This window comes from Lepidochelys olivacea (genome assembly GCF_965140295.1).
Source record: "Lepidochelys olivacea isolate rLepOli2 genome assembly, chromosome: 1".
Lineage (NCBI taxonomy): Eukaryota > Metazoa > Chordata > Testudines > Cheloniidae > Lepidochelys > Lepidochelys olivacea.
In genome coordinates, this window is record NC_140411.1 from 199,733,933 (window position 1) to 199,761,378 (window position 27,446).

General features: G+C 42.2%; 1 protein-coding gene across 1 annotated transcript in view; it reads right to left on the bottom strand.

Moving 5' to 3' along the window:
• ADGRG7 (adhesion G protein-coupled receptor G7) overlaps nucleotides 1-27,446 on the bottom strand; it is a gene marked incomplete at its 5' end in the record, with an annotated part of 47,763 nt that overhangs the window by 15,189 nt on the left and 5,128 nt on the right. Inside the window, 8 exons of the mRNA XM_084626776.1 lie at nucleotides 3,477-3,637; nucleotides 7,037-7,138; nucleotides 7,238-7,356; nucleotides 8,162-8,262; nucleotides 10,086-10,220; nucleotides 21,518-21,627; nucleotides 22,562-22,678; nucleotides 26,290-26,385. Of these exons, the coding sequence (XP_084482902.1) occupies nucleotides 3,477-3,637; nucleotides 7,037-7,138; nucleotides 7,238-7,356; nucleotides 8,162-8,262; nucleotides 10,086-10,220; nucleotides 21,518-21,627; nucleotides 22,562-22,678; nucleotides 26,290-26,385 (941 nt within the window). The remainder of the gene's footprint in view (nucleotides 1-3,476; nucleotides 3,638-7,036; nucleotides 7,139-7,237; nucleotides 7,357-8,161; nucleotides 8,263-10,085; nucleotides 10,221-21,517; nucleotides 21,628-22,561; nucleotides 22,679-26,289; nucleotides 26,386-27,446) is intronic.

Genomic DNA, 27,446 nt, shown 5'->3' on the forward strand with positions numbered 1-27,446 from the left:
GACCAGAGATCAAAGACTCTAAATGCATTCCTCTCTTTCTGCCAGTCAAAGAAAGAGCCCACGTGGGTAGGGACCCTGTCAGCTTGTTTTCTGTGAGAGGAAGATATAAGTATGGACAGAAGGAAGAATTCTTGATCTCTGGACTATTTGGATTCTAACAGGGCAGAATAACTGAACAAGAAGATGGAGATCCCCAGAGTTACTCTGGGTAGCCCTGAGAGACTTTTGGGAAACTGGCAGATTTCTACATCTCTGCTAGTATTTGGAATTATAGACTGTGACTCACCGGTACATATATTTTACCTGCTTTAACTTCTCAATAACTCTTATTTGTTTTTCCTAGCTAATAGGACTTTACTTAATTTGCTATAGAATTGGCTACCAGTCTTGTCTTTGGTATGAGATCTAGGATGCAAATCGACCTGGGTGAGAGACTGGTCTCTGGGGACTGAGTGTAACCTGGTGTTTTGTGATTTTCAGTGTAAGTGACCATTTATCATACAGTCCAGCTTGCCTGGGTGGCAAGATAGACTGGAGTGTCTGTAGGGACTTTTTGTGACTCCACGAGAAGACTATTGTAGTACTTTTGGAGTTCACATTTGGTACTGGGTTGATGAAGTCTAATTACAGAACACACCACCAATTTCGGGTGTCTGCCCTGCTTTTGACAGTCTGCCCTGAGGTAGGCACTTATGGTCCTGAGCCACTCCAGACCGTGTGATAATGCAATCTAAAAATTCAGAAATCACGATCAAATAGGAAATTCACACAGATCACTGCATGCAAAAGGTAATAAACATATAGAACAAGTTTGGGGAGAAGACAATTGAGGCAAAACTTGCAGCTATTTCAAGAGGCACCTGGAGTTATCTCTGAAGAAGGTAGAGTGTAAGGGATATGGTAAAAAAAAAAAAAAAAGCAAGTAGAATTCAGGTAACACCCAAAAATGAATAGGTATGTTGGACTGTATTTGGTATGTTATCCTTTTCGTGTTCCCAGAATTTATTATATTATATTTTCTGTAGAGAAATTACTATTTTTGTCCCTCTCAAATTTCTGATTTAGGCTCTGGTCTGTACTTAAGAAGTTTTACCAGCAGAACTATGTCACTTAGGGATGTGATTTTTTTGCTATCGTAGACATGCCAGTAAAAGCTGAGTGCCGAAGCAGTTATGTTAGTATACACAGCTGATCAACGTGCCCTTGATCAACTACCTGAGAAACATATCTAAGAGGACCTAGACCTCTCTCTGTCAGTTGAATAAGTCACAAAAGCCATCAAACAATTGAACTCTGGCAAGGCATCCAAAAAGGATGGAATCCCAACAGAACTGTACAAAGCAGCAAGCCCAAAGGTTATCAAGGTGCTCCACAACATCTTGAGCAGTATCTAGGAGGAAGAAGAAATGCCACAAGACTTCAAGGATGCTACCATTGTATCACTGTTCAAAAACAAAGGCAGCAAAGCTGACTGTGGAAACTACAAAGGCATTACTCTCTTCTGTACAGCAAGGAAAATACTTGCTCGCATTCTCCTGAAGAGACTCTTTGCAAATATATCTGAGGAGAATTTGTCAAAAGTGCAGTGTGGTTTTAGACCAGGTCATAGCTCTATGGACTTATTTTTGTTGTAAGGCAGGTCCAGGAAAAATGTTCAGAGCAAAACACGGACCTTTATTCAGTCTTCATCGACTTGACCAAAGCCTTTGATATGGTCAACAGAGAGGGTCTACGGGCTATTCTACATAAACTGGGCTGCCCAAGAAGGGCCAGTTCCATGATCACATGACAGGACAAGTGCTCTCCAATGATGACTCTTCTGACGCATTCAAAATCTCGAATGGAGTAAAGCAAGGCTGCGTTCACCTTGTACTTTACTTGCATCCTCAGCCATGCCACAAGGGACTTGGCTCAGGGAACATACATCCGCTACCGACTCAATGGCTCCCTCTTTGGTCTTTGAAGATTAAACATTAAAACCAAGATATCGGAGCGACTTCTCATTGAAGCACTCTTTGCAGATGACTGTGCCCTGATGGCCCACAGACATAATGGCCTTCAGGTAATCGCTGACAGATTTTCTGAAGCATCCCAGCTCTTTGGCCTCACCATTAGTCTCGGTAAGACAGAGGTTTTGTTCCAACCTGCACTTCATTCCAATGCTCCGGTGCCAGCCATCTCCATCCAAGGCACAAAGTTGAAAAATGTGGATCAGTTCAAGTATCTGGGCAGTACCATCTTCAGTGATGGTTCCCTTGACAAGGAAATTGCCTTTAGAATAGTAAAGCTAGCCAGGCCCTTGGCCGACTTCAAACAAAAGTCTTCAATAACACAACATCCACCTCTCCACCAAACTGAAGATCTATAGTGAGGTGGTCCTAACATCTCTCCTGTACAGTCCTGAGACATGGACTCTTTATAGACAGCATATTAAACACCTTGAGCAATTTCACATCCGCTCCCTCCACTCAATAATGAGCATTTGCTGGCACGACAGAGTGACCAACAATAAGGTCCTTGAGAGAGCAAACATAACCAGCAATGAGGAAAAGTTGTTGAGAGTGCAACTTAGGTGGACTGGACATCTCATCAGAATGGAAGACCCACTCCCCAAAAACATATCTTGTGTGAGGAGCTGAGGCAGGGCAAAAGAAAGAAGGGTCATCTGTTCAAGTCCTTCAAAGACAGCCTGAAGAGCAGTCTCCAGAGGGCTGGCATTAGCCCCAAAGAACTTGAGCAAATGACTCAGAACAGGACTCACTGGCAGTCTCTGACAAGATCAGCCTGCAACAATTTCGAGCAGTATTGACACAGTTGTCTCCAGGCTGCATGTGAAAGGCGCCATAGAGCTGCACCATCAAACATCATGGATACAGACTTCCCAAACCCTCAGTGCGGCTGATTCTCTGCATCAGCGTTCGGACTTCAGAGTCATATGCGTAGCCACAGATGAGATTCGTGATATCATCATCATTGTTACCGATGGACTACCAACATCACCAGTGTAAGGCACTTACTACAAGTATAGTTTATTTCACTTTACCTAACTGGAAAAAGCTATGCCAGTATCAGCACAGTTATACCAGTGTACATTACGCAGCTTTGCCTTTTTAACTATACCAGCGTAGTTAAAGCAGCTGAACTTTTAAGTGTAGACAAGTCCTCTTCTGTCTGGGTGGCATCCCTCCCATGCCAATAACGGAACAATGATAGAATTATGTTGTTCTTTTGAAGACTAAAAAAGAATAAAGGTAAAGGAGCCCTAGAGCCTTTTAAAAACTGTAAACTTCATACCTTCTATGAATGCAGCGACAACACTGAGGGGATAGAGATGGTCATTTACTATATGTTTCTCTAGTGCCTGCCTAGTCTGGTTGTGGGCAGTAGGTGCTATGGCAATTGAAATGGTAAATAATTGGGGCTGCAACATTCTCTAGAATACGCTCTCTCTCAGTTCTATTTGTAAGAGGACTCACCTTTGGCTTGAAGACTATTTTAACATCGTTGACTGTTGCATTAGCAACATTGCCAGAGATAACTTGTTTAGTATGATTAAAATGAGTCTTGTAATTTTTTGATTGGAAAAATTTGTCATTTTGATACAAGACAAAGCCAATACGTCTATTTCCAGATGAACCTACATTGGGCAAAGAGAAAAGAGATGTAGGGTCACAGATACCTCATGGAACAGATTATTATAGAAGTAGATGATAGCAACTCCTATATTTAGCTTGCCTAACACTTCCATTGTAAAAGATCCTTTGAGAAGCTCTTACGCCTCCATTATACACAGCAAGCCTTAATATTTGTAAGGGAAACCCTTTGAGCTAAGGAAGTACCTTTTCTCTACCCCATGAGATTCTAGTCAGCTTTTGCTGAGACATTAACTGTTAAATAAAATCACCGTTTCCTTTCTCAGAGTTGCATGCCCTGGAGCAATTTTGGCAGTCTGCAAGAAATAATAACTATATGCATGAACATTCCCAATTGCCAGGTTCACAACGATTACAAAGCCACAGCAATAGAATCAGACATGGTGCTGGGAATACGTGAAAACTGCCAGAGCAGCTATAGGGATGGGGGAGAAGAGGTCCTGGTCTCTTCCCCTCAGACCCAGCACATGGCCTCAGTGGCTCATGCACTATATGTGAAAGGAACGGGGATAGATGGCTCTGCCCCCAATATACACCTTCTCTGCACAGCATCTGGCCCCAGCAGTTTATTCCCATTTTCTGGAGACACCTCATGGAGCAAGTTCTCACCCAAGAGCTAAGCAAGGCTGAGCTCCATCCTTCTGCTCCCAATACAGCACATTCACCCAGGGGTCCATCCTGCCCCTCTGGGATAAAAGCCTTCTCTTTCTGCCAACTAATATAGTTAAACCTGTATCTCAAGAACTCCTGCTGCAGTCTATGCTGCAGTGCAGAAGGCTCAGGGTGGGGTTTTTTACAGTTGCACATAGTAGAATTTGTATTTACCTTTTCAATTTAAGAAAACCTAGGAAATTACATACAAAAACTACTTTAAAAAGGCTTTTTACAATGTATTAACTTAAACAACAAATTAAAGTCATAATATTAACAAAAATAGAGAAAAATATTGCAAACAGAGAAAAATGCTAATATATCAGTCTGCAGACTGCATCTCCTTTAGGATGGGGAAGGTAGAGCAGTGCTGCAGAATTGTCTCTCTTAGGGTGAACAAGACTGTGAAAATAATAAGAGCTACAGAGCAATTAGATCACACTGGTTTAGAGTCTTCCAGTGTATTTAATTATTTGTATAGCACCTTTTACTAGTATCAAATCAACAAATAAGCAAATAAGCAGATGTGACATTATAGAAGTTAAGAGACAGATGGACATCTGTGAAAAGAACTTCTAAAAGTGGAATTATTTTTTAAAAACTGTATACTTGTAATGATGATGAGGAAAGACAGTAGCTGTTGTGAAAGTAGAATGAATTATATTGAAATTATAATTCATTAGAGAAATGCTGCTTGAAGGGTTTGTTGAAATATAGTTGTCAGGAAGAGAAACATCAAGGAGTGTGAGACAATGGGTCCTCAAACTAATTAACTTAGAGCTTCTACTGAGCTAGGAGATTGGTAAACGTTAGTATGCTAATAAGATATGTATGTATATTTGTCAGTTTCTGCTTCTTTTTGTCTCTTATGTTAAATTGGCTTTGGCTTATCTGTTTAAATAAGTTAGCTTGAGCTTTTGCAGGAGGCTCACATATCTGGGTGCATTGCCAAAGCGCTTTGCTAATAAACAGAGTGGTCTGACAAATTCTGTGAGTCTTGAATCTGACTTTGACACTGTTTTAACCAGTTCTCCAGGGTTCATTGTTAAGTCTTCCACCGCACAAAGAGCAGAAGACGTACTTTTTTTTTTAGCCTAGATGATTTTATTCAGATAAAGGAAAACAACAAGAAAAGAGAGAACAGATATAAAGTCTGTATTTGAAGGAGAACACAATAGCTCAATTGGTAACATTCTGCAACTGAAATTACATTAAAAATGGTTAAAAGAATGTTATTATTTAGGTTACAAAGTCAAGCACTTGAAAATTAGGAAATGCCAGATCTATGTTTGATAAGACAACTTTAATATTGTCCTTTTGTGCATCCCTCCTGTTTACTGAATGAGGCAGGCGTCCTGTGGAAAAAAATGGTTTGTAATTATGAAATTCATCATGAACTAATCAAATTGTAATCATGAAATTAAAGTCCATACCATAATAAATATACACAGAATTAAGAATTACGGTTACACAGGAAATTGTCTATCTGGCATTTCCTAACTTTTGAGTGCTTGACTTTGAAATAAAACGCCACGCTTTTACGTGCAACTGTGACAATCCCCCTATTGTGCATCATTTGAAACTAGACTGTCCTGTACCACAGCACAGACTTCTACACCACTGGAGCTACCAGACTAAAACAGCCTTTTACTGCTATTACCTCTGTAATCCTCAGGGGAGGGACTGGGCTGCCCTAGCTCTCTCTCTCTCCCATACCATCCTTACAGCTGCTCCAGCACCGCCCAGGTGTTCCCAGTGCTGAACTGCGTGTGTGTGTGAGGTAATGCTGATGCTGATGCTTTGGTAGCAGCAGAGGCCTAGCACTTTGGAATGTTCATGTCACCATTATTGTGGCAAGTTGTCATCATTTCCCTGAGGAACATAAGGGCAGCGTCAATTGTCAAATATGTGTACCTCAGCAAAACCTGAACAGATGTTCACAGGAATAAGAAAAGACATTTCTCTCTAGCCCCAGGCATTTCCCACTGCCATATTTCAGAAGCCTGCTGCAAACAATTGAGGTGTTAGAACTTGTTTTTTAAAAAGGTCTTAAGGAATGTTATGAAGGAAAACCTTAGGCAACCTAAATATAGGGGTCACTCCCAGTTTAATGAAACATAAAGTGGCCACTGTCCCTGCAGCAGACAAACAGACTACTCAATATTTAAAGATGCAGTACACCAAAAACAAAATGACCTTTTTGCTTTCTATATATACACTACATTTAATAAGTTTTCTTATAATTTAATAAAGAATCAGACTAGTGACAAACTGAAGTTAGAGACTCCCTCATGTCAGAAATTAATTACTTATCTGTAGCAGAAAATAATTACTTATCTATATCTACCAATCAAAATGGCCTTTCTTTTTAAGAAAGAATTTTCTTTTTAAGCTTACATGGTAGTAGTCTGTAGTTTTGGAGCAGAAATTTTTAGTCCAACCTCTAATGGAGATGTGTAATTTAGTGGTTCACTTTGGAGACTGTAGCTCTGTAACCACACATTCATTACAGTTATAAAAACTCAGGCCATGTTACAGGTAAGTCAGCAGTGATTCACAAATAAGGTCACACAGTTAGCTTTGCCATGTACACTTCTTGTTCTATGATATGTGCCCTAATATATGTACATAAAAAGACATCTTTTCATAGATTTTAGTCAAAGGAGTGTGAGAACACTTTTGTGCAGAATTTGCCCAGCACTAGGTTTTGGGGAAGAGAAGAGTGTACTTACTGTTCTTTGTAAGGTTGATCAGTATTTGAACTTCTATATTGTTGGCATTGTTAGAGTCATTTTCAGCTACATTAATATTTTCAGACTGTAAACTTCCTGATGCTGTGTAGGCAAGAGTCACCAAAGAATTTGTACGAATTGTTAGAATTTGTAAAAATGTGCTCATTGTCCTTATAATTCCCACAAAGCAAATAAGCTTACCTGTCTGTGCAGAGAAAAAAGCTATAGTTGAATCTGGATTCAATGAAATGTTCTGAACTGCAATGTTGGGCTGAACAGCAAAGTCATTCAAAGAGAAATTTTCCAGTGTCTTTGTGAGGCTGCATTGAAGTAAGGAATGGTGTAAATGTCTTTACCACTGTAAAGTATATCAGAATATAGAGCCTGTCTGCCCTCCCTCAGTGACTTCAAATTTGTTCCATAGAGTATAGGACAGGGTAGAATTTGGCCAAAAATCTCTTATTCTAATGGGCCAAATCCCATTACTGTTGAAGTCAATGGGAGATTTGCCTTTGACTTCAGTGGAATTAGGATTTGGCCTTTTATGCATCAAGGAGGAAAATCTAGAATATTGCTACAAGTTAATAGTTGGTTAGATAACTTGGATATTTTTTTCCAAGTGTGTTGATGTGTTCAGGAACCTGCTCCTTCAAGGAGACAACTTACTAGCATGCTAGTAACTCTCCTTTTCCATTCTCTGGATATCCTACTAGTAATAATAATGCTTCCCACTTCTATGATTCCTTTCATACAAGAACCTCTAAGTGTTTATTAATATTCATTAAGGTCCACATCATCCCAGCAGGTAGGGTAAGAACACCTATTCCCATTGTACAGACAGGGAAAGCGAGGCACTGGTTAATTGACTGGCGCAAGGTGACACAGCAAATCACTGGCAAAGCTGGGAACTGAATGCAGGTAACCTGACTTGTCATCCCCAACTCTAGACCTCACTGTCTCCAGATTAGGAAAACTGGGCCAACTTCATTCATCCCTGGGGTAACTCTTCTGAGTTGGTGGAGTTACCCTGGAGATTAATTTGTCCCACTATGTTCCATTTTTAATCTTAAATGGATGGACATGTTTAGTTTTACCAAATTTAATAGAAACAGAAATTGTAATTACCCTGCTGTAATATTAGTAAGGGTCTCGTTTGCAGAGTTGAATTCACTCACTCTGGCATCCAAAAGTTGGCTAACTGTAGCCACTGCAGCCTCTATAGCATTCTGACAAACAGAAAAGAGGGAAATATTCAGTAGGAATGGTATACGAACTCACTTCTTTTAATACGCTGTATTGTGATAGAATATTTTGTTAACACTTGCCTTAATCAAAATGAAATAGAATAAGTAACCCTCTTCTCCCCAGCCCTGTCTGCCTCGCCTTCCATCCCTTCCTTTTTCTTTCCATTTAGCTGATCCCCTCCTAAATAAATTCCACCAAAATAAACAAATGAACAAACAAACAAGACAAACAAACTCCTAATGTGGAACTAACATAATATTTAGTGACGGCAGGTTTCAGAGTGGTAGCCGTGTTAGTCTGTAACAGCAAAAAGAACGAGGAGGACTTGTGGCACCTTAGAGACTAACAAATTTATTTGGGCATAAGCTTTCATGGGCTAATACCCACTTCATCAGATGCATGCAGTGGAAAATACAGTAGGAAGATAAAAATACAGAGAACATGAAAAAATGGGGGTTGTCGTACCAACTCTAACGAGACTAATCAATTAAGGTGGGCTATTATCAGCAGGAGAAAAAAATCTTTTGTAGTGATAATCAGGATGGCCCATTTCAAACAGTTGACAAGAAGGTGTGAGTAACAGTAGGGGAAAAATTAGCATGGGGAAATAGTTTTTAGTTTGTGTAGTGACCCATCCACTCCCAGTTGTTATTCAAGCCTAATTTAATGGTGTCCAGTTTGCAAATTAATTCCAGGTCCGCAGTTTCTCGTTGGAGTCTGTTTTTGAAGTTTTTTTGTTGAAGAATTGCGACTTTTAGGTCTGTAACTGAGTGTCCAGGGAGGTTGAAGTGTTCTCTGACTGGTTTTTGAATGTTATAATTCTTGACGTCTGATTTGTGTCCATTCATTCTTTTGCGTAGAGACTGTCCGGTTTGGCCAATGTACATGGCAGAGGGGCATTACTGTTACTCACACCTTCTTGTCAACTGTTTGAAATGGGCCATCCTGATTATCACTACAAAAGTTTTTTTTCCTCCTGCTGATAATAGCCCACCTTAATTGATTAGTCTCGTTAGAGTTGGTACAATAACCCCCATTTTTTCATGTTCTCTGTATATATATCTTCCTACTGTATTTTCCTCTGCATGCATCTATGAAGTGGGTTTTAACCCACGAAAGCTTATGCCCAAATAAATTTGTTAGTCTCTAAGGTGCCACAAGTTCTCCTTGTTCTTATAACATTTAGAGGCATTTTGCTTATGTGTTATACCCTTTCCCCCACCTTGTGTGTTGTGTCTATCCTGTCTATTTAGAGTGTAATCTCTTCAGGACAGGGACCATTTACTACTCTGTTTATGAAGTGCCTAGCACAATGGGGCCCCACTCTTGGTTGGCCTTTAGGGACTACCGTAATAAACCTGTTAAATAAAAATGTTAAATAAAAATGAGCTATTACTAGGGAAAAAAGGCTTTGAGCCAACGGATGCATAGGCCCCTCACATTATTCGAATGTAGATAGGCAAAAAAAAAAAGGTTAATGTAGGACATCAGGTTCAGTTGATGCCAATATTTGAATTTCAAATGCACAAAATTTAAAGTGATTGATAGAGATGAATCCACCATGTTATCCCAGAAACTGAGATAGGGACATTCCACTAAGATGCTTGAGATCTGAACTCAGATGCACTGTTTAATAGCTCAATGTATCGCAACTAGATTAGATACTTGGGTTTTGTTGTTGTTTTTTATTAAGTGAAACCAAAAAGACTGATTTTCCATGGGGCTAGGAAAAGTGTCCCAAACATCCTACTATATCCTATTAAGCCATAAAACAAAATACTTTTTTAGTCTTGGTGATTCTCACCTTAGAATCATTTTTCAGAATCTGCTCTGCAATATTAGCAGCACGAGAGATGTTCTCGGTGGTCAGTTTCTCCGGCACAGAAGTAAGGATCTGGGTATTACTGGCAATGGTCTCTAAGTCGACGTGACTGCGTAACTGTTAGAAAAATGGTACATCACACAAAGAAAATATGAGGGAAAACAGTGGCCATTTTTATACCCATTCTCTAATGAAATAAAAGAATAGCAGGTTCACAGCCAAATTATTTGCTCTATAAACTGACACAGCTCCTATTAACTCAATAGCTCTGTGCCAGCTTACATCAGCAAGCAGAGAATTTGGCCCACTGTACACAGTCACTTCTCCCACTCATAGAAACACAATAAGATCTTGTCTAGATGACTAAAGGTATGTTTACACTGCAATAAAAGACCCAAGGCTGGCCTGGGTCAGCTGACTTGGGCTTGCGGGGGAGGGGAGGGGACCTTGGGCTGTGGAGCTGTAAAATTACACAGTAGGTGTTTGGGCTTGGGCTGGGCTGGAGCCCAGGTTCTGAGAACTTGCGGGTCTTTTATCATTGTAGACCTACCCTGAGCTTCTGAATCCATGGACTTCTGTAGCCCCTTCCACTCACAATGTGTGCTACATAAACAGAATTAGATTTGAAACGACTTTAGGAAGCCACCAGAAGAACAAAGGAAACACCATACTAGAGTAGCTTAGTCCTTCTCTAAGTAGTTCTAGTATGACTGATAAATCTTTAAATGATAACACTTGAGTGAAGCTCTGAGATATAAAATGCATTATGTGCATGTTACATACAAACATGAACATTATTGAGGTTGCAAAATTAAGCACTCAAATAGGAAATGTCAGAATTAACATTGCCCATGCAAACTTAATTTCCCCCCCACCCCCATGTACTGTTTGTGATAGATACCATTGTGATACAATCTTTAATTACATGATCACATACTATTTTTGGCACAGGACCCCTGCCTCATTCAGGGGCTGGACCTTCTCTGCGGGGTGAGTCAGGCTTATGTAGTAAAGGAGGTTGTTGTCTGCAGGACCCCTGCTTCATTTGTTGCAGAAGTTGGAAAGGGTGTAGTGAAGGAGGCAGGAGACTGACGGAAAAGAGGATGATCTCATGGTTATGACAGCTGAATGCTGACCTAGATAATTGGATTCATGTGCCCGTATGCCTTATTTACTGCACACTATTTAAACCCTGCCCTGGATATAGTATTAATTTCTCATGGCACTTATCACTATTATATCTGTGTGCTTCCAAATCCTTAGTTTATTTTCAGATTATCCCTATGTTACAGATGGGGTACTGAAACACAAAGATTACGGTCAGAAATATCCACCAATTTGGGGTTCCCAACTTGAGACTCCTATGACCTGATTTTTTCAGAGTACTTACCATTGAGAGTACAGGAGAAACAGTCTGGGTTATGTGCCTTTAAAAGGTGGTAATTCCTGATCATTGCAGATATAGATTTCCCGAATTTTCCATCATCATTTGTAACTGAAAAATGCTGAGTTTTCTTTAAAATTCACTATGTGGCAGTATAACTTCAAAAATTAAAAAAAATATTGTGGGCAACAATTTAAACTGAAAACACAAGTACAGAGCCTTTGATATTACTATTATTACTAGTCGTAAAAATTTATATTATGGTAGCTCCCTGAGGCCCCAGTCTGACACTGTTCAGAAGAAGAGAGACAAACCCTGCCCTGATAGGCTCACGATCTAAAGATGCAAACAGAACAAGGATAGCGTTGGTGATAGTACCTGGGAGCAAATAAACATGATGAAGAATTGGCACATCTTTGCTAGTTACATGGATTGTAGCTTTTTTGTTTTGTTTTATTTTGTTTTAAACTGGAGTTGAGATAGGGAAGTAGTGAGTAGGAAAAGAAAAAAGGGGAAAACACTATAAAGCAAAAAGAGTACAACACCTCTAAAAGAAGGGCTGTTTCTTTATATGTTCAAAGCACAGATCCCATTGACTTTAATTTGCAGCTCTGGGTGCTCAGCACTTCTGCAAATCAGACCCCACGGTCTCAAGCTGGGCAACAGAAAAAGAGGAACACACAACTCGGGATCTCCTGTGAAAAGTCTGGTTTCAGTGACTTGCCCAGCATCACATAGGAACTCTGTGGCAGAGGCAAGGATAGAATCCAATTCTTTAAGACAGTATTTACCTATGAGAACATCATTTCTGTTCCTGCAATCCACACCCTCATTCACTACTGTGACAGGGTCAGGCCAGATGGCTCCAGGAGACTAATAGAAGGCAGATATATTAGCCCCCAGTTAAGTAGGTCCCTTTTCCCTGGGTAAGGTAACAGGAAAGGTTCCGGAACAATCAGGAACCTCTGGAGACAATTAAGACAGACAGGCTGATTAGAACACCTGCAGCCAATCAAGAAGCAGCTAGAATCAATTAAGGCAGGCTAATCAGGGCACCTGGGTTTTAAAAAGGAGCTCACTTCAGTTTGTGGTGCGCATGTAAGGAGCTGGAAGCAAGAGGCACTAGGAGCTGAGAGTGAGAACGTGGACTGTTGGAGGACTGAGAAGTACAAGCATTATCAGACACCAGGAGGAAGGTCCTATGGTGAGGATAAAGAAGGTGTTGGGAGGAGGCCATGGGGAAGTAGCCCAGGGAGATGTAGCTGTCACACAGCTGTTCCAGGAGGCACTCTAGACAGCTGCATTCCACAGGGCCCAGGGCTGGAACCCGGAGTAGAGGGCAGGCCCGGGTTCCCCCCAAACCTCCTGACTCCAAGTCAGACACAGGAGGAGTTGACCTGGACTGTGGGTTCACAAAAACAGCCAGACTGAGGGCTGCCGTGAAGCTCCAAGGAGAGCAAATCCACCAATAAGCGCAAGACCCACCAAAGTAGAGGAGGAACTTTGTCACACTACACACTTTCCAACTTCTACCATAATTGAGGCAGAGATCTTATAGGGTACATCTACACAGCAAAAAAAATCCCATGGCAGCAAATCTCAGAACTTGGGTCAACTGACTCATGCTTGCAGAGCTCGCACTACAGGGCTAAACATAGCCCTGTAGACATTTGGGCTCAGACAGGAGAGTCTGAAAGCCAGGGTTGCAACCCTAGCCCAAATGTCTACACTGCTATTTTTAGCCCCTAGACTAATCCCAAGTCAATTGACCAAGGCTGTGACATGTGCTGCCATGTTTGTTTGTTTGTTTTTGAAGTGTAGATGTACCCATTGACAACAGTCTCCTTCACTGTATAACCCTGATTCATCCCCAGAGCAGGTCCATCCTGTGCAATGAATGATGCAGGGGTCATGTGGAAAAATAGTATGTGATCATATAATTAAAGACTGTATCATAATGCACATACAACAATGGGACTGAATTAGGTTTTCACATGCAACTGTGATTAATCCTGGCATTTCCTAATTTATGTGTGCTTGATTTTGCAAGCTTAATGTTCTTTTAACATCATTTTTTTTAATGTAACTTATATAAGGGCTGATCAAAAATTTACCGTCAAAATTTAGGTTTGATGGAAAATTGGGTTGAGAAAACAGAAATTTTTCACAGAAAGTATCAGCTTTCCACAGACTTTTTTTAACTTTTCCATCAAAAAACTGAAAAGCTGAAAACCAAACACATTTCAGTCAAAAAACCTAAAAATGTATGTTTTTAAACAAGAACTTTTACAGAAGAAACTATAACCTAAACTGAAACAAGGAGTAAGATGTGAAAGAGTCCTAATAGGGAATGTAGTCCATCCCTAGGCCAGTGGGTGTTTGCTCCTTACGTTATGTTCCCCAGTGCTATATCCACTAGCTTTCAGAGGCTCAAGTGACTTTCACTACTTCCTTTGGAAAAATATTGTACAATCTGACCTTACCATTTGGTAACTATCCTGATATTCTGCCTATATTCATCCCATTACTCCTGATGTGACCAGCCTGAACAAGTCATTTTCTTCCTTGATGTTTACACCCTTCAAATACATGTAAGCATTTATAATATCCATTCTACATCAGATTTGGCTGTGCTGTACATTAGTATTAGATTTTAATTTTTCAACATAAATTGGTTCTTCCAGCCCCTTGATATGTTCTGTTTCTGTTCTTTAAATCCCCTCCAGTTTGTTCTCTACCACCTGCTACTGAGCCCTGGTCTACACTAGAACTTTAGGTCGAATTTAGCAGCATTAAATCGATGTAAACCTGTACCCGTCCACACGATGAAGCCCTTTATTTCGACTTAAAGGGCTCTTAAAATCGATTTCCTTACTCCACCCCTGACAAGTGGATTAGCGCTTAAATCGGCCTTGCCGGCTCGAATTTGGGGTACTGTGGACACAATTCAACGGTATTGGCCTCCAGGAGCTATCCCAGAGTGCTCCATTGTGACCGCTCTGGACAGCACTCTCAACTCAGATGCACTGGCCAGGTAGACAGGAAAAGAACCGCGAACTTTTGAATCTCATTTCCTGTTTGGCCAGCGTGGCAAGCTGCAGGTGATCGTGCAGAGCTCAGCAGCAGAGGTGACCATGATGGAGTCCCAGAATCACAAAAGAGCTCCAGCATGGACCGAACGGGAGGTACGGGATCTGATCACTGTATGGGGAGAGGAATCCGTGCTATCAGAACTCCGTTCCAGTTTTCGAAATGCCAAAACCTTTGTCAAAATCTCCCAGGGCATGAAGGACAGAGACCATAACAGGGACCCGAAGCAGTGCCGCGTGAAACTGAAGGAGCTGAGGCAAGCCTACCAGAAAACCAGAGAGGCGAACAGCCGCTCCGGGTCAGAGCCCCAAACATGCCGCTTCTATGATGAGCTGCATGCCATTTTAGGGGGTTCAGCCACCACTACCCCAGCCGTGTTGTTTGACTCCTTCAATGGAGATGGAGGCAATATGGAAGCAGGTTTTGGGGACGAAGAAGAAGATGATGATGATGATGAGGTTGTAGATAGCTCACAGCAAGCAAACGGAGAAACCGGTTTTCCCGACAGCCAGGAACTGTTTCTCACCCTGGACCTGGAGCCAGTACCCCCCGAACCCACCCAAGGCTGCCTCCTGGACCCAGCAGGCGGAGAAGGGACCTCCGGTGAGTGTACCTTTTAAAATACTATACATGGTTTAAAAGCAAGCATGTGAAAGGATTACTTTGCCCTGGCATTCGCGGCTCTCCTGGATGTACTCCCAAAGCCTTTGCAAAAGGTTTCTGGGGAGGGCAGCCTTATTGCGTCCTTCATGGTAGGACACTTTACCACTCCAGGCCAGTAACACGTACTCGGGAATCATTGTAGAACAAAGCATTGCAGTGTATGTTTGCTGGCGTTCAAACAACATCTGTTCTTTATCTCTCTGTGTTATCCTCAGGAGAATGAGATATAATTCATGGTCACCTGGTTGAAATAGAGTGCTTTTCTTAAGGGGACACTCAGAGGAGCCCATTCCTGCTGGGCTGTTTGCCTGTGGCTAAACAGAAATGTTCCCCGCTGTTAGCCACAGGGAGGGGGGAAGGTTGAGGGGGTAGCCACGCGGTGGGGGGAGGCAAAATGCGACCTTGTAATGAAAGCACATGTGCTATGTATGTAATGTTAACAGCAAGGGTTACCCTGAAAGAGTGTAGCCACTGTTTTATAAGATGTGTCTTTTTAAATACCACTGTCCCTTTTTTTTTCTCCACCAGCTGCATGTGTTTCAATGATCACAGGATCTTCTCCTTCCCAGAGGCTAGTGAAGCTTAGAAAGAAAAAAAAACGCACTCGAGATGAAATGTTCTCCGAGCTCATGCTGTCCTCCCACACTGACAGAGCACAGACGAATGCGTGGAGGCAAATAATGTCAGAGTGCAGGAAAGCACAAAATGACTGGGAGGAGAGGTGGCGGGCTGAAGAGGGTAAGTGGCGGGCTGAAGAGAGTAAGTGGCGAGCTGAAGAGAGGGCTGAAGCTCAAATGTGGCGGCAGCGTGATGAGAGGAGGCAGGATTCAATGCTGAGGCTGCTGGAGGACCAAACCAGTATGCTCCAGTGTATGGTTGAGCTGCAGCAAAGGCAGCTGGAGCACAGACTGCCACTATAGCCCCTGTCTAACCAACCACCCTCCTCCCCAAGTTCCATAGCCTCCACACCCAGATGCCCAAGAATGCGGTGGGGGGGCTACCGGCCAACCAGCCACTCCGCCACAGAGGATTGCCCAAAAAAAGAAGGCTGTCATTCAATAAATTTTAAAGTTGTAAACTTTTAAAGTGCTGTGTGGCATTTTCCTTCCCTCCTCCACCACCCCTCCTGGGCTACCTTGGTAGTCATCCCCCTATTTGTGTGATGAATGAATAAAGAATGCATGAATGTGAAGCAACAATGACTTTATTGCCTCTGCAAGCGGTGATTGAAGGGAGGAGGGGAGGGTAGTTAGCTTACAGGGAAGTAGAGTGAACCAAGGGGCGGGGGGTTTCATCAAGGAGAAACAAACAGAACTTTCACACCGTAGCCTGGCCAGTCATGAAACTGGTTTTCAAAGCTTCTCTGATGCGTACCGTGCCCTCCTGTGCTCTTCTAACCGCCCTGGTGTTTGGCTGCACGTAACCAGCAGCCAGGCGATTTGCCTCAACCTCCCACCCCGCCATAAATTTCTCCCCCTTACTCTCACAGATATTGTGGAGCACACAGCAAGCAGTAATAACAGTGGGAATACTGGTTTTGCTGAGGTCTAAGCAAGTCAGTAAACTGCGCCAGCGTGCCTTTAAACGTCCAAATGCACATTCTACCACCATTCTGCACTTGCTCAGGCTGTAGTTGAACAGCTCCTGACTACTGTCCAGGCTGCCTGTGTACGGCTTCATGAGCCATGGCATTAAGGGGTAGGCTGGGTCCCCAAGGATACATATAGTCATTTCAACATCCCCAACAGTTATTTTCTGGTCTGGGAATAAAGTCCCTTCCTGCAGCTTTTGAAACAGACCAGAGTTCCTGAAGATGCGAGCGTCATGTACCTTTCCCGGCCATCCCACGTTGATGTTGGTGAAACGTCCCTTGTGATCCACCAGAGCTTGCAGCACTATTGAAAAGTACCCCTTGCGGTTTATGTACTCGGCGGCTTGGTGCTCCGGTGCCAAGATAGGGATATGGGTTCCGTCTATGGTCCCACCACAGTTAGGGAATCCCATTGCAGCAAAGCCATCCACTATGACCTGCACATTTCCTAGGGTCACTACCCTTGATATCAGCACATCTTTGATTGCGTGGGCTACTTGCATCACAGCAGCCCCCACAGTAGATTTGCCCACTCCAAATTGATTCCCAACTGACCGGTAGCTGTCTGGCGTTGCAAGCTTCCACAGGGCTATCGCCACTCGCTTCTCAACTGTGAGGGCTGCTCTCATCTTGGTATTCATGCACCTCAGGGCAGGGGAAAGCAAGTCACAAAGTTCTATGAAAGTGCCCTTATGCATGCGAAAGTTTCGCAGTCACTGGGAATCGTCCCAGACCTGCAACACTATGCGGTCCCACCAGTCTGTGCTTGTTTCCCGAGCCCAGAATCGGCGTTCCACAGCATGAACCTGCCCCATTAGCACCATGATGCATGCATTGGCAGGGCCCATGCTTTCAGAGAAATCTGTGTCCATGTCCTGATCACTCACGTGACCGCGCTGACGTCGCCTCCTCGCCCGGTATCGCTTTGCCAGGTTCCGGTGCTGCATATACTGCTGGATAATGCGTGTGGTGTTTAATGTGCTCCTAATTGCCAAAGTGACCTGAGCGGCCTCCATGCTTGCCTTGGTATGGCGTCCGCACAGAAAAAAGGCGCGGAACGATTGTCTGCAGTTGCTCTGACGGAGGGAGGGGCGACTGAGGACACGGCTTACAGGGTTGGCTTCAGGGAGCTAAAATCAACAAAGGGGGTGGCTTTCCATCAAGGAGTATTTCAGGCAGGACTTCACGGAGGGTTCCAATAAGAAATGGTGCACCTAAGTTATTGTTCTTATTGGAACAAGGAGGATAGCCTGGCCTCTGATTGATACATGGCTAGATTTACCTCACTGCACCTTCTCTGTAAGCGACTGCCGTGTGACCTAGAGGAATGAGTCCCCTAGACAGGGGAGGAGGCAAATGAGTACAAAACAAATCTGGTCTATTTCTTGTTTTGATCCACTCCATCTATCTTTTACATCTTTGGCTGGCAGCAGACGGTGCAATACGACTGCTAGCCATCCTCATCTCTTGTCTGCCCGGCAGAAGATGGTGCAATACGACTGCTAGCCATCCTCATCTCTTGCCTGCCCGGCAGAAGATGGTACAGTACGACTGCTAGCAATCCATATCACCTGCCTGCTCACCATAAGACTGTTCAATAGGACTGATTGCAGGACTAAAGAGAATGACCGGGTCAAGTCACTCCAAATTTAGTCCCTGCGCCCATGTCTGCCCAGGCGCTCCCAGCCGACGTGGCCAGGAACACCTCGGACACAACGAGAACGGCTACCAGTCGTACTGCACTGTCTGCTGCCAGAAGGCAATGGGTTGCTGCTACTGTGTAGCAAAGCCGTACCGCGTCTGCCAGCACCCAGGAGACATACAGTGACGGTTACCTGAGCGGGCTCCATGCTTGCCGTGGTATGGCATCTGCACAGGTAACTCAGGAAAAAAGGCGCGAAACGATTGTCTGCCCTTGCTTTCACGGAAGGAGGGAGGGAAGGGGGGCCTGACGATATGTACCCAGAACCACCCGCGAAAATGTTTTAGCCCCATCAGACATTGGGATCTCAACCCAGAATTCCAATGGGCAGTGGAGACTGCGGGAATTGTGGGATAGCTATCCACAGTGCAATGCTCCGGAAGTCGACTCTAGCCTCGGTACTGTGAAAGCACTCCGCCGAGTTAATGCACTTAATGCACTTAGAGCATTTTCTGTGGGGACACACACACTCGAATATATAAAACTGATTTCTAAAAAACCGACTTCTATAAATTCGACCTTATTCCGTAGTGTAGACATACCCTGAGCTGCCCAGGAACTGAACACAATATTCTAGATGTGGTTTCTCTGTGTATCTCCTTTCCTGGTTTGCATATATCTGCAGTAGTTTCAAGGGCATAGGGATTTCCACACAGCAAAGATGTAAGAGTCATTATTGGTAGTCCAGTAACAATCTCAGCAAGTTTCATAGCTGCAAGCTGATTAACAAAGACAACACTAATCTTACTCCCTGGACACAAAATTCCACTTGTTCATAGGGTGAAAACTACTATTTCCCACTTAAATGTAACTGTAATTTTTAATATATTTAAGCACAGCAGGATAGCCCACTTACATAGTTCCTTGAAAAGCTCTTCATGTGCACATTAATGGTGAATACAGAAGTATAGTTTTCAACTGCATTTACTAGAAATAAAATTATCAGGGGTTTTCATAGAATCATAAAAGGAACCTGGTAGCCAATGCATAACTGTTTCCTACAATACACTTTCTAGTTTTGGTCCAGTGTAGTTTAAAATCTCAAGTGACAGAGTTTCCACCACTTCCTTTGAGAGACTATTCCATCCTTGATGTTTATGCCAGCCCTTCAAAGACATGTATGCTGCTATGCTTAGTCATCACTTAGCTGAACCACAAACATTTTGGTCCTGATTCTGCAGAGATGTGCAAAGGTGCAACTATGCTGAATTCCATTGCTTATGTGTCTTTTATGTCTTAATCCTTTCTAAAGTCTTAATCCATCCCCTTGACCATTTTTATTGACTTCTCCACAATCCTTCCCATATGTCAGTACAGTATCTTTAGAACAATGTAGAGACCAAAACTGAATGTACTATTCCAGGTGTGGTTGTTAATTACAATCCAAATTGTCTGATGAGAGCTGGATGAAAAAATTGCTGCAAATCATTTGGTCAACAAATGTTGCCTCTATTTCCCTTTTCATATTGTCCAGAAACAAATCATAATTATTCACTAATCAAAACTGTTAATCAAATCTTTTGGAAAAGTTTTTAGTCTCTAGCTTGTTTGCGACAAGTTTGTTGCAAAGATTCAAAATTTAAAATTTCATCTATGATGCTTAATTCTTATTGGACACATAGATCATACATGTTTCTGTACCCTCATTGGACTGGAATAATTCTCACAATCAGATTTCCTGTTTGAATACTCATGTTTGCAAGTTCAATAGTTATTTTACAGGAATATTCTCTAATATACTGGTATACTTACAATAGTTTCCATGAACGTTCCTATCAGTAAATTTGCAAATATTCCCAGAAAATAAACATAAGGGCATGAAGAGCCAAAGTAAAACATTAAATTTTAAATGAACAAATATTCATGGATTTTTTTAAAAAGTAGTCACCCTGAATGGGATTTTCAAAGGTGCTTAATGGAGTTAGCCACCCAACGCCCATTGTCTTTCAGTGAAATTTGGGTGCTCAAAACCCTTACGCACATTTGAAAATCCCACCTCTGTGTATACCTAACTATAAATTACGATGAGCATCAAATTGTCATATCTGAGTCAATGCTTCTGCTGATCTGAATCAGAACAATTATCAGACTAATTATTTTACAATTTGTCGAGTAATCACTAATACTCCTAAAAAGCAAGTCACATGGTAGAAAGTGTGAAAGTTAGGGGAAGGAGGTGGTGTACATTTTGGTTTGGAAGTGCCAAACTTCATCCGAGCAAATCAGAAAGTTAAAAACAACAACAAGAACAAAACCCTAGTAGGAGACAGGAAAACTGACTTTCTTTCCATATTGGAATGGGTTCTAGAACCTTGCAACTTCATAAATCTGCACAGCTATACTCTAAGAAGGCATAAAAGTTTGCAGGCTCATGGGTTTTAAAATAATTAGCAAAAAAACCCTATACTTTGGAATATCCACTTCAGAGAGAACCTAGGGGACAATGTGTAAACTTAAGTCTCCTCTCTTTTCTCCCAAATTATTTTAGGGTGGAGTTTTCAAGAGTGTTCAGCATTGAACTCTGCTCCCACTCAATTCAAATGGGAAGTCGCAGGCCAAAAGTGAGTGCTTTTGAAAATCCCACCTTTATTTAGTTTCTGTATATGCAGCTGTACTGTAATATGGAATCATATCTGATGTCTTGAAACAGGTTGAAAGCTTCATTATATTTTATATCAGTTTTATTGATGAAGACAAATCTGTTATTTATTCTATTTTCTAATGAACCTATCTTTATAAATCTGTGACATACCATTTTACAGTAATGAAAAGTTTAGTTCTTAAAAAGTGGGCAAATACTCACTGGGCTAGGGAAGAGCAAAGCAGCCAGAATGTACTGGTGATTTTAGCCCACTGTTTCTCGTTTCAACCAACTCTGCATTTGGAATCCATATCCCAAACTATACCATGAAGGTCATTATAGCCCCCCTTCACTGTAGTTGTAGCAATGGCATATTAAACGGCATATTAAACAATAGGATTACCTGATCCATTAGGGTATTCAGGGTCATACTGCAATTCACAAACTTCACATTGCCTAGTTCAGGTTTTCCTTTTATTTTGGAGCACTTCCGGCTTGCTTTTGGAGTACCACCTTTAATTTAAAAAAAAAAAAAAAAAAAAGTCCCTTCACAGTCATATGATGTCAGCATTCTTTGCAGGTCCCCATTAACCCTGAAGATTTTTAAAATTGTTTCCAGTAACTCTCACTCATATAAGTAAAGCTTATTCGGACAAGTAGTGCTATGGATGTCATTGGGTTTATTCATGTAAATAAGGGAAAGATTAGTCACATAAGTAAGGATTGTAGAATCATACCCCTTAAGTAGGTAATTTTTTCCCCCACAATAGGTTTGAAAATTTATCACAGGTTACCAGAAGAAATATAGCGGAGGCTGTAACAATATAAATATTACTGAACAAAAAGATGTCCTACACATCATCAGACATTGTAAGTAGTGTAAACTTACTGTGTTATATAATATTCAACTGGCCCCATTAAAAACCTCTTTCCTACTCCTGTTTTCTACTTACAAAATACCCACAATCCAATCAGAATAAATGGATGATATTTAAATAACTTTTCCTGAAACCTTTTTCTATGTCATATGGTGCAATTAAATTAATTCTCTGCACAGTAGTAGCTGACTTAATTACCACCTAATAACTGTTCAGTGGCTTATGTGATATGAGTTAGTGATCTCAGTCCAGTTCCAAGTGGCCAGGTATCCCACGCACAAAACTCACCATTCAGGACTAGCATTTTTGCTGGCCATCTTGGAGACCAAAGACATAAAGAGTAAATTATATTTATTTGCACTGACATATGGAGACTAAATTACCTCTTCACCTTCATAGGGATCAGCATCAAAACATAGTGGCAATGCAGTGTGGGGAGGGCTGTATCTGTTCAGGGTTTAAAGAGAGGACTTCCATTTCCTGGTCTGATAAGCTGACATCTTTCACCAGCCATAAATTCACCTTTGGGGGGAGGGAGAGGGGGGTGGAGAGAGGAAAGAAACACCTACCGTTTGCAGTGAAGTTTTCACATTTTTCTGCAGAATAGCCATATCTGTCTACTACAATTCTTGTAAAAGTAAATATTTCTTCCTTGACTTTGTAAGTACTATCTGCACAGAAATTAGCTGTATAGGGAACAAAATACATTCAGATTAAATACTCTCATTATGTAGAGCAATTTTCAAGAACACAAAATATAAAGCTATAAAGGAGGTGATTATAACTTTAGACTTGTGACTTAAAGCAGTGGTTTTCAACCTGTGCTCCATGGATTCCTGGGGGTCTGCAAACTGTTTAAGATTTTCAAAGGGGTCTGCACCTCCATTCAAAATTTGTAGGGGTCCACAAATGACAAAAGGTTGAAAACCACTGCCTTAAAGGGACAATTACAGAGACAAAGTGGGTGAGGCAATGTCTTTTTGTGACACTCAGCCAGAAAGGGTTGAGCAACTAGCAGGCTAAATGACCCAAATTCAACCTTTATTAGAAAAATATATAAAATAGTCATTAGGACCATTCCTTACAAATAGCTAACAAAGCCATGTTAGATAAACTAGAACTTTGAAATGCAAACCTGTATTGTAGAGAATAAGAGGTAAATACTAACTGTATGTGTTTACCTATCTCTCGTTAGATGTTAACCATGTAACCAGATTAGCTTGTGGATGCTAACTCCCTTTTGTGTTTTAATTATATTATGCTTATGGATGGTTCAGTTAACCTTAAGATCGAAGATGTAAGATATTGCAGGAAATAATATTACTCACATTGTCTTCAGTTTAAATTGTCTGTGCCATAATGGAATGCCTTGATAGTTTGAATGGATAATTGCCTTATGTTCATAGAATCATAGAATCATAGAATATCAGGGTTGGAAGGGACCCCAGAAGGTCATCTAGTCCAACCCCCTGTTCGAAGCAGGACCAATTCCCAGTTAAATCATCCCAGCCAGGGCTTTGTCAAGCCTGACCTTAAAAACCTCTAAGGAAGGAGATTCTACCACCTCCCTAGGTAACGCATTCCAGTGTTTCACCACCCTCTTAGTGAAAAAGTTTTTCCTAATATCCAATCTAAACCTCCCCCACTGCAACTTGAGACCATTACTCCTCGTTCTGTCATCTGCTACCATTGAGAACAGTCTAGAGCCATCCTCTTTGGAACCCCCTTTCAGGTAGTTGAAAGCAGCTATCAAATCCCCCCTCATTCTTCTCTTCTGCAGGCTAAACAATCCCAGCTCCCTCAGCCTCTCCTCATAAGTCATGTGTTCTAGACCCCTAATCATTTTTGTTGCCCTTCGCTGGACTCTCTCCAATTTATCCACATCCTTCTTGTAGTGTGGGGCCCAAAACTGGACACAGTACTCCAGATGAGGCCTCACCAATGTCGAATAGAGGGGAACGATCACGTCCCTCGATCTGCTCGCTATGCCCCTACTTATACATCCCAAAATGCCATTGGCCTTGGCAACAAGGGCACACTGCTGACTCATATCCAGCTTCTCGTCCACTGTCACCCCTAGGTCCTTTTCCGCAGAAAATGTTAATTAATACTACTAGTTTACTTGTGTATACATAGGAAATAGGGATTTTTAGTTCAAAGCAATTGATGTGCATTACCTACTCTTCATTCAAGGAACGCCTGCTGTGTTATTATACTGTCAAAAGGCTATCAGAGCCTGCCAGAGATCTATAAAAGAACTCTAGGGCCCCGATCCTGTACTTGAGATCTTCTTAAACTTGGTCAGGGGAAACCTGAGTTGGAATGCTGAAGTCTCCAGCTCCAGTCTGGATTAGCCTGCTAATTCTCATGGAAGAATTTGAACAAACTCTATATATGGACTGCCTATTTGGACTATAACCTGAAAAAATGATTCTGAAAAGAACTTTTTGCAACTCAGCAGCTCACCATCTCTACTATGAAACTGACATAAGAACTCTATTCATATCTGTACGTATAATGATCTTTTAACCACAATACTCTTTCTTCTTTTTTTATAAATCTTAGTTTTGGCTGTAAGCATGTATTTGGATAAGATCTGAAATATTCACTGACCAGTTGGGTAATGTGTCTGATCCCTTGGGACTGGTAGAACTTTATGTATGATGAAAAAGATTTTCAATAATCCTCATCATAGTTGACTTGGCTGTCTGGGTGGGAGCCCAGGGCTGGGTTGCTTTAAGGGAGCTGTTCATGGGTAGCTTCAGAAGAGGCTTGATATAAGTGAGAGGCCACCAACAAATGACTGAAGTGGGAACTGAATTACAATCTGGTCCACTGTTTTATTTTATTTTTATTTGTATGTTTATGGGTAAGGGATTAGACTGGGACTCAGAAGACCTGAGTTCAACTCCCAGTTGTGCCACAGACTTCCTGCATGACCTTGGGCAAGACACTTAATCTCTATGTGCCTCAGTTTCCCATCTGTAATATGGAAATAATACAGATGTTTTGTTTCATTGATGTTTGGGAGGTGCACAGATGACAAGGGAAGAGAGACTGTATAATACTGTGGCAGGGTGGGTTGCTTTAAGGGAGCTGTTCATGGGTAGCTTCAGAAGAGGCTTGATATAAGTGAGAGGCCACCAACAAATGACTGAAGTGGGAACTGAATTACAATCTGGTCCACTGTTTTATTTTAACAGGGAGAATTTTAATCAGGGAGAATGGATTGGGGCTGGGTGAACCACACCTGGTTACTGACCACACCTGCCAGCCTCATTAGCAGGAGCTATAAGGCTGGAAGGGAGGGGGACTAAGAGTGGAGGTCAGGCTCAGAGGGAGCCGGAGCCTCAGCCTCAGCCTCCATCTCCATGTCCACGTCTGCCGCTGGCCAGGCCTGCGGTAGGCCAAGCAGTAGCAAAGCCTGTATATAGTGGGAAACTGGTGGTGGGAAAGTGATCACGAATAAAGAACACAGGTGTTGCACCAGACTGAAGTGTCCCTGATTCATGGAGGAGAGGGGCCAAGGGGCCGAATCCAGAGGGGCGTAGTGTGTACCCTATTCCAAATACCTAAGACAGATCATGCTGCAGGATGTCCAGAGCTGTGAGCATTCTTCAGACTCTTGTTTACTAGACTCTGTGGCAGTGTATGTTTCAGGGATGCTCTGACTCCACATGGAGAAGGGGAAGGGAACAAGACCCCTTATTTACTCTCTCCTTCTACAAATGTATGAATAGCAACAAAATAGGGGCTGGTGAATCTGATGATATTTAGACCTGAGTTATAGGCCAAAAGCTCCCAAAACTTTAACCTAAACATTCCTTGCATGCTGGAAAGCTGAGAGTGAGCCATCAGTCCATTCCCTGGGTGCAGGTGACGGGGGGAGAGAGATGCAAGGGTAGAGGCTGGCCTCCTTCAGCACACAAGCCAGGGATAGGCTCCCATCTTGGCCAATTACTTTTGCCATGGAATTGGCTCTCTCTTTCATGAAGCGGTATCAGCACCTCCAGCTGATTCAGAGTTTTACATGGAACATTGTGATGTTCAGTGGTTCAAACAGAAGAATTCCAAGAACTGAGTCAGCCTAAGTTTTCTGGGAAACAGGCCATAGTCGGATGAAATTAAATGCTTCCCTCTGATACTTGTCTTTTAAAAACACAGCAGAAATGGCTGAAATAAAACAGTCCTAGCTAGTACATGAATAATATTATTGCCCAAGAATCCAATCCCATGACAGGCTGAGCACCCCCAGCTTCTCTGACTGATTCATAAAGATAACATTGCTCATACTCACTTATCTCACAACGTGGTCCTGTCCATTCTTCTGTGCAAAGGCAGAATCCATTTTCATAGTGTCCTTTGTTTTCACAGGGTAGAGGGGATGAGGTTTCTGTGTAAAACAGAAAAAAGCTGACAAATGAAAGACCCATCACAATGCTTTCATTATATTCTATGAGTCACATTCCAGTAGATAGAAAAGGAGGACTTGTGGCACCTTAGAGACTAACCAATTTATTTGAGCATGAGCTTTCGTGAGCTACAGCTCACTTCATCGGATGCATACCGTGGAAACTGCAGAAGACATTATATACACACAGAGACCATGAAACAATACCTCCTCCCACCCCACTGTCCTGCTGTTAATAGCTTATCTAAAGTGATCATCAAGTTGGGCCATTTCCAGCACAAATCAGGTTTTCTCACTCTCCGCCCCCCCCCCACACACACACACACAAACTCACTCTCCTGCTGGTAATAGCCCATCCAAAGTGACAACTCTCTTCACAATGTGTATGATAATCAAGGTGGGCCATTTCCTGCACAAATCCAGGTTCTCTCACCCCCTCACCCCCCTCCAAAAACCACACACACAAACTCACTCTCCTGCTGGTAATAGCTCATCCAAAGTGACCACTCTCCCTACAATGTGCAGGGTGAAAGAACCTGGATTTATGCAGGAAATGGCCCACCTTGATTATCATACACATTGTGAAGAGAGTTGTCACTTTGGATGGGCTATTACCAGCAGGAGAGTGAGTTTGGGGGGGGAGAGGGCGGAGGGTGAGAAAACCTGGATTTGTGCTGGAAATGGCCCAACTTGATGATCACTTTAGATAAGCTATTAATAGCAGGACAGTGGGGTGGGAGGAGGTATTGTTTCATGATCTCTGTGTGTTTATAATGTCTGCTGCAGTTTCCACGGTATGCATCCGATGAAGTGAGCTGTAGCTCACGAAAGCTCATGCTCAAATAAATTGGTGAGTCTCTAAGGTGCCACAAGTACTCCTTTTCTTTTTGCGAATACAGACTAACACGGCTGTTACTCTGATTCCAGTAGATACGACACAGATGTCCCATCTCCATCAACCCACCAAAATATTGCCATCAGAGGATGGTGCAGGAGCGTCCCATCTCTGCTTTTGGGCTCTCGTAAAAACTTAGGCAAAAGGC